The 7,952-nt window shown below is 45.0% G+C and overlaps 1 protein-coding gene across 3 annotated transcripts in view; it reads right to left on the bottom strand.

Annotated features, from left to right (window-relative positions):
* Positions 1 to 4,155: 4,155 nt before the first annotated feature.
* Positions 4,156 to 7,952, bottom strand: part of Cdyl (chromodomain Y like) — a 130,620-nt gene continuing 126,823 nt past the window's right edge. For all 3 annotated transcript variants that reach the window (XM_057787723.1, XM_057787725.1, XM_057787724.1), the window contains 2 exons: positions 6,767 to 6,910; positions 4,156 to 5,680 (listed from right to left, as the gene is read on the bottom strand). In XM_057787723.1, coding sequence (XP_057643706.1) covers positions 5,522 to 5,680; positions 6,767 to 6,910 — 303 coding nt within the window. In that variant the 3' untranslated portion in view covers positions 4,156 to 5,521. The remainder of the gene's footprint in view (positions 5,681 to 6,766; positions 6,911 to 7,952) is intronic.

The raw sequence follows: 7,952 nt of genomic DNA, 5'->3' as shown, positions 1-7,952 counted from the left end.
TTCTGGGAGGTAACTGGAGCCTGTTGCACAAGTGACCTCTTTCTAATTCTCTGCTGTGTTGTTGGAGTCAGTTGGCTGCTGGGGTTTTTTGGTGAGGGATCAGAGGCCGTAAACAGGTCCTCATGGCAGCACCACGCCTCCTTGGCTCAGCACTTCAGCCATTAGAACCACCGGTCTGTCCAGATAAGGAAAGCTCAGCTGAGCTTGAAGCAGAATATTGCACGCTTCCTCCCCTTGGAAGCCAGGGGCTTCATGGTAAAACCTAAAAGGTTCACGTGGTACATGCTGTGCGGGCACACGCCTATAATTCCAGCACACAGGAGGGGGCAGCAGGAGGTCAGAGAGTTCCAGGGCAGCCTAATATATTTAGCATGAGCCTGGTGTCCCTTTAATCACAGGCCACCCCAAGAAATGACAACGTGAAGCTGTGAATGTTTCCATGGAATCAGACTGCAAGTGGTGGCCTCAGTCTCCACTCATTCAAGTTGTTCTTTGAGAATCTGATTTATGCTTCCTGAGGTAAGAAGGGACCAGAGATGCCCCATCAATAGATCCGTGTGATAACTAGCTAATTAAACAGGCTGTGAAGTTTAAACACTACAGTGGTTTATTTGGAGAGTAAAGTTTTCTTGTAGTCTATCACACTCACTAGAGATAAGCAGTGAAAATGAAGACCAGGACTTGGTGTGTATTCTCTGTACATAATGACCCATCACTACCCAGCCAGCTGTTGGCTTCTGCTTTGGATGCTGGAAGTCAGTTCAGAGGAGGCATGCGCCTCAGGTGTCTTCCATTCCTCAGCTTAAGACAGTGAGAGGTAAGAGTTCGTGAAAATGACAAAAGCAATTTCATTGTACTGGAGCCTGGAACTTGGTTGTAAAAGTCGGGGCTTGTGGACGAGTGAGAGGGCTTAGCAAGGGAGGGAGCTTGCAGCATGAGCCTGGCAACCTAAGTTCAGTTCCTGGAACCCACATAAGGTGGAAGAGATTCGACTCCATAAGATTGTCCTCTGATCAACACACACAAGCACACAAGCCATGGAAAGCATGTTCCCCATCACGATCACACACACACACACACACACATGGGTTGTCACACTAATAAACAAATAAAGGGGTTGTTTTAAGTTGGGTTAACCATGATACATAGAATAACCTTCATTGAAGATCAGTGAAAACAGAACTGCTCCTGTGTGTGATTTACCTACTTAACAAACCCAAAAATATAAACAAAAATTGATATTGATGCTAAAAGGAAAGATGTGTACAAAAAATAATGGGAACTTTGGACATGTGTCAGCGAGTGACAGGTGTTAACCCTCATATTTCTTCCATGAGGACAAGGCCTGTTTGGGGCATAGTAGAGTTCCTGAGTGTGGTGGCCACCTCTGCTCCTGGTCCCAGCAGCCCCACCTCCAAGTCTAGACCTCCCCCAGGAGCGTCACTCTCCCTTAACCAAGGCTGGAACTGGTGGCTTGTTTCCAAGCTTGAGCTCAACGAAAGCAGTGGGATACCACTTTTGGGTCACAGACCTAGAGGATGCAGCTGCGGTTCTGGGCAGCTCCTACAGAGAGGTCCAGGAGCCCAAAACGGAGGGGTGACCTCCTGCCCATAACCAGTGGCCCTCAGTCCAATGGTCCACAGGCGCCCAATCCTGCCAGAGCTCGCAGAAGCTGAGGCCAGAATTCTTGTCCAGTAGAGTTGTGAGACAGCTGCAGCCTGCTCCATTCAGGCCCGACCCGGCTACCTTGTCCTCCTGGGAGGAATATGGGCGCCAGTTTTGCCACTTACTGACATGTGTCCAGAGTTCCATTATGTTTTTGCACAGATTTTTTTTAAACAGAGCTATAGATTTTGTATATATTTTCAGTTTAAGTAATTAGATCTCGTGCAGGTGAAGACAGTTTCAATGTCCTTCTAAAGAACTCAGGAGGAATTCTTGCATTCTGTTAATAGCCCAAGCACTCTGGGTCTTGTGGGTTAACATTTGCACAAGATCACCCCATTCGTGCTATTTCTAACTACTCCGTGGCTTCTTTGACAGCTGAGTAAGTTAGGAGTGTATTGTTGAATTTGCAGTGTTTTGGTACTTGATCTCCTTTCTTCCTATTGCGAAGGACACATGATCATGGCATTGCCTTTGGTTGGGGATTGCGCAAATGTTCTAGGTCTGTTTTAGAATGTGGAAGTCTCTGCCCTTGTTATCTCCTGCCCTATCTAACATGTTTAATACAGGAGATGTATATATTTTTGCCCAGTTCTAGAATGTAGTATAAACAAAACAGTACAAAAACAGGGATGTTAAAATCTACTAAATCTCTGATTTTATTTCTAGCCCACCCAAAATAACTATGTAGTTCTTGCTGGCCTGGACTTGTAGATCAAGAGACCTTGAATCTAGATATGACCCTCCTCTGGGAACATACCTCCATCATACCTGGCTTGCTTGAGTTTGTAGAGTGGCTCTTATAACATTTGGAACTTGTATCTATTTGCTCTGGGCTAAAACTGAAGACAATATAAAGTGCCTAGTAAATGAAGGGTGCGGGGCATGTAAGACTCAGCTGAGCACAGCCCCATCCCTGACTGCTGGGGGCTTTCTTTGGTGACCTGGGAGTAGCTTCCAAGTGCTGGAGGCAGGAGCAGGTGTATCTCAGAAACAAGAATCACCACTATTTTCTTGTTATTTAGGCTTTTCTTCTCTTAGGTTGGAACGCTGAATCACACAGACTGGCCAAGAAGTTTTAAGTCCATATTAAAATCATCCAGCGCTCTGTTCACAAAAGCAGAAACACTTGCTCGGTTAAGTCTTTCACAGACAGTCTAGAAACACTGTCTAGATGGACAGCAACAGGCCTCCTGGGGTGGAGTTGGCTAAGTAACTCAGTGAGGGTCACTTTTAAATGCATGAATGGTTTAGCTCCCAGTGATGTTGACAGACCTCAATAATTTTCTTATTCAGCTCAATGCTTTTCCTAGTTTTTAATTTGAATCCAAGTAGGCCTCACCCCACTCAACCTGAACCATCTCGTCTAACCAGATTTTTATGCTCAAAGGGTGCCAAGAAGGGTTGTTCTTCCATGTTAAGAGTATAGATAGGTTGACTGTACTGGACCATTCTTCCCACATGTCTAGTTAGCAAGCCTTATGTGAGTAGGGTATAAAATTTCTTTTCTATTTTTTTAAATATTTATTTATTATGTATACAGTGCAGGCCAGAAGAGGGTACCAAGAATCATTACAGATGGCTGCGAGCCACCATATAGTTCCTGGGAATTGAACTCAGGACCTTTGGAAGAACAGGCAAAGCTCTTAACCACTAAGCCATCTCTCCAGCCCCCCTTTTTTGGTTTTCTTGAGACAGGGTTTCTCTGTAGTTTCGGAGCCTGTCCTGGAACTAACTCTTGTAAACCAGACTGCTCTCAAACCCACAGAGAGCCACCTGCTTCTGCCTCCCAAGTGCCGGGATTAAAAGAATGGGCCACCACTGCCAGGCTCCCATTTTTGCTTTTTAAAGCCACTCAGACTATTCAAAAATATAATCTGAACAGAAGCTATTTCCATCTTGACAGAAGCTCCTTAGGCAAGAGGAGGTCATCAGGTAGCTGTGGAGTGCACTTTCCCTAGGGTCTGGCCACCAACAGGCTGAGAGATGATGCTGCCCAATGGGCCTGGGTCCCGTGTTCTTACAATGACTTGGATAACAAACCAGTATGTGTGGATAATGTCTGCTTTGTTTGTTCTCTCAAGTCCTGGTAGCACTGCCCAGGATGGCAGTGTCCAGCTTTCCCAGGCCTCTTCTTCATCTTTTGTGACAAGTCTCTGCTCAGGCACACTTTCCCACACATTTACATAGGGCACTCACAAGCTTCGGGTGACTTACACCTTGGGACAGCAAAGTCACAGGCTAGATCAGGTTGGCTATGAAAGAATACAGTAAGAGAAGCCACCAGGAAAGGCAGTGACAGCCACGGGGCTGAGGGCCCCTTAAAGCATCACTATTTCGTAGGTGCCAATTTGGTGAAACACACCTACCTCCCTTTGGTTTGTTTACTCACGTTTGTGAACCTCGTGAAAAATCCCAGAGGAAAATGCCCCCACAGGAAACCTGGCAAGGGAAGAATTCATCGAGAAACACTCCCATGTGTTAAGAAATATTAGTTTTATTTAACCAGTTTTCACAGCTGAATATTTATTCTATAAAAACTTTACAGATTGTACAGTTTATATATAGTTCAAACTACGGAACAAAGAGCAGGTCCCACAGATGCAAAAATACTGTACCAACCCATCCACGGTAAAGGCAGATTTACACACTGCACAGCGCTCCACACGGCTGAGGAGGCGTCAGTCAGTTCTGAGTATAAACTTCAAAACTGTACAAAAATAAGGTTTTCGATTTTATTTCCATCTTCATACATTCAATATGATTGCTAGCCCAGAAGCCTAAGTCGTAATAGGCGCCTGTAGTCAGGAATCAGTCCCCACTCCACGGGGTACTCGTGAACACGATACTGTGCACAGTATACGGCAGACGTAAATGCAGAGACCGCAAACATTAAATGTCAAATATAAGGTAGTTCTTCTCTGTTTTCAAAGGAGTTCCTGTATTTAATAGTGTGCCGAGAGAATTTTAAATTAAATAAAATATATTCTAAGTGAACCTAAAAATTACACTTTATAAACATAAAAATACTTTTTTTGGTGTAATACATCATCTGCAGACAGACAAAACTGCAAAGTAGTATATCTCACCCAGCCACAAGAAGCACTTATGTAGTTATTTTTCAAAAGGGTCAGAAAAAACTATTTAAACCCACTAACGCTAATTTATAACTTAGCAAGTAGCACTCAAGCTAGGGAGTGATTCACTCTGTGCCATCACCCGCTTTCCTCCAGATGATGCTTCTTCGTGATAGCTGGGTAAGAACGAGGTGCGGTGAGAACGGAGAACCAGCGGGCATCTCAGCATGAGCCCGTAGTTCAGGAGAGATTTTCCATCCTTGATGCTTTTCCCAAGTTGGTTTTAATTTTGATTAGAATTTTTTTCAGCATTGAGGTACTTGTACCTCCCCCCCGGCCCCCTAGATGCGGGAGATGTTTCAGAGATTTCTGCCTCTGTTTAGGTAGAGGGAGGGGGGTGAGGCTGGCTAGCACTCTTTAGGGTCTGTGATCTAGATTTAAAAAAAAAAAAGACAACCCACCAAAATGAGTAAAATAACATTATTGCAAACTCTTCTGCCACCCTAAATGAAAACATAATTCCTTTAAAAAACACAACTAGCTTACAAGAAAATTAGAGCTTCTAAGAGCAGTCTGGTGCTCAATTACATTTTTATACTGTGTATACTTGAGTATAAAATAAGGACATTTGGACAAAGAAACTTTGTAGCTATTTTTAAAGTTACAGTACTTAAAAACTCCTCGGTAATAAATAGCTTGGATGTTTCCAGTCCTGCTTCCAAGCGTGAGCTACTGTTGAGGATGACTGGGAGCCACCGATGTCCTGCTCAGTCTGCCAATCAAAACTCATCGATTTTCCTCTGTAAGTACTTCAACATGGAGTCCATGCCCTGGGCGGAGCCCCAGATCTTCTTCAGCACTTCACATTCTCTCTCGTTCGCCTGCTCCAGCTCCATCTTCATGTTACAGCGGACCAGGGCTTTGGACTCTTCCAGGACCTGCGGCAGTGAGAACGAGAAAGGAGGCTGCTCATTTATAGATACCAAACCTTTTCTTACACGCATGATAGCAACCAATACATATTTACATGCTTTATATGCTGCCAAGCTGTGGTGGCGCACGCCTTTATTCCCAGCACCAGGGAGGCAGAGGCAGGCGGATCTCTGTGAGTTCAAGCTAGTTCCAGGACAGGCTCCAAAGCTACAGAGAAACCCTGCCTTGAAAAACCAAAAATCTTTACATGTCAATTCACTCGCAACTTAGTACCGTTAGCCCTGCATACTTGTGAATTCCACATCCCTGGGACTCAATCAATCTTGGACTGAAAATATGCAAGAAGATAAAAAAATGTTTGATGGAATATGCAGGCTTTGGTATTTCAAGATCCAGCAGAGCCCTTCCTCACAAAGCAATGCACGTCATCTCCAGAGATGATTGGAAGTATACACAGAGGAACATGCTGTGTAAGGGATTTCAACACTTGTGGATTCTGGTACCTATGGTGGAGGGACATATCATGCAAATAGAAGGATGCCGGGATATTTAACATTGGATACTGAAACTTGACATGGCTCAAGAGAGGTGGTTTGTGACATGGATCCACACTGACCAAGCGTGGCCACAGCACTATTGCTGTGGGATCATGTGGAGCCCTGAGTGGTTTTCTACTCTACTGAGGTTCAACGAAATTTCCCAGAGAGACTGCGGGTGGAATTTTCTAAACAAAACTGTTTAATTTCATCTATGAGAGTTGCTCGTGTATCTGCATGAGCTTAGACGACGCTGGATCGATCACTTGGGACATGTCTCACACAGCACCGCTAAATTAGCGTTGTTAGGAGACCATGACTCAGCACATTTCCTAACCAAAAACCCCAGTAAGAAACGGTTAGCACTGGATGGGGTATATGAGAACTATGTTTCACACTGGGGTCCATTGCTATATCAAGGCTAGGCACAGATCTGGAACATGGTACAAGTCCGATTTAATCTCTGTGGAGGAAGAGGCTTTCTCTCCTCATTTAAAAACAAGCACAAAAGAAAACAAAAACAGTATATACATATAAAAAACCACTTTGACGTACAACTGGATTACATGAAGCCAGCTCCTTGATGCGAACCATGACTTCCTGGGTGAAGGTCCCTGGCCAAAACACCTGGGAGACCAGGCCCTTGCCACATGCCTCCTGCGCGGTCAGCTTGCGCCCACTGAGCAGCATTTCGTTGGCCTGAAATGAAAGAGTAGACACGATGTGAGACGTGAGGGGAAGTGGGTGGAGAAGATCTCTTGGAAATTCAACCCTCAGAAATCCAAGCTGAGGGTGGACTTTTGAAGACGTCAGAATCTGCTTCATATACTCTAGTGGCCACTAAGAACAGACCACGGACAAAGCATGACCAAGTGGGTGAACAGAAACGTAGTAATACCCTGAGCCAGTCAAAAAAAAAAAAAAAAAAAAAGAGAGAGAGAAAAAGGCTTGCTTCATGATGTAATTCGGAGTCACACAGACTTGGATGAAATCCAAATTAGAGGCTATTTTGTGGTAAATGAGGTTGCTGGTGGAACTTCCCCTATAATTCGGGTTTCTCCTCTTAACACCGGCTCTTCCCACGCAAGTCAACTCATTAAAAATGCAACGTGGGTACATGAGTCCGTAATTCTTGCTCTAAGGGACTGAACGCAACATGAAACTACACTTTCCCTCTTGACAGACAATGTTCTAATGTCACTGCTGGGGGGGGGCACACCTGAGGAGTCGCGCTTCTGTCATACGGATACTACCTATCCAGGAGGAAGTGAGTGTACCTCAGCTACTGTCGTCCATCTTGAGAGGTTCTGAGTTACTCTACAAGATGGACTAGAGAAAACTAATGCAACTTTACTTTTGACAACGAGATTCGAGGTCGCTGTTCACATCCTGGCAGAAGGTGTGTGGACCTCACTCACTAATGTTAGGATCAAAGTTGCTGTGACCGGCTAAGGAGGTTTGCCCAGCAGACTGCCCAGCAGCCGATGTGACCATGGCCCACCTGTGCTTTGTCCTTGCCAAGACTCCAGAGGTCCCGAAGAGGCCCAGGTAAACACCCTCTAGATGCTCCTTTCTTCAGAGGCAAAAATTACAGAGGTCCTATAGTAACCACATGCAACCCTCGAATGACAGGGAATATTTGAGTCTTGTAAAGCACAGAGCACACACACCATGGAGGTCAAGTGTGCAGCCGATCCACTGCACTTCCAACAGGGCAGACAGTGTAAACGGGTGTGCGTGA

Source organism: Chionomys nivalis, chromosome 13 (genome assembly GCF_950005125.1).
Source record: "Chionomys nivalis chromosome 13, mChiNiv1.1, whole genome shotgun sequence".
Lineage (NCBI taxonomy): Eukaryota > Metazoa > Chordata > Mammalia > Rodentia > Cricetidae > Chionomys > Chionomys nivalis.
Note: the sequence above shows the minus strand (reverse complement) of the source record. Positions and strands in the feature narration are given on the sequence as shown.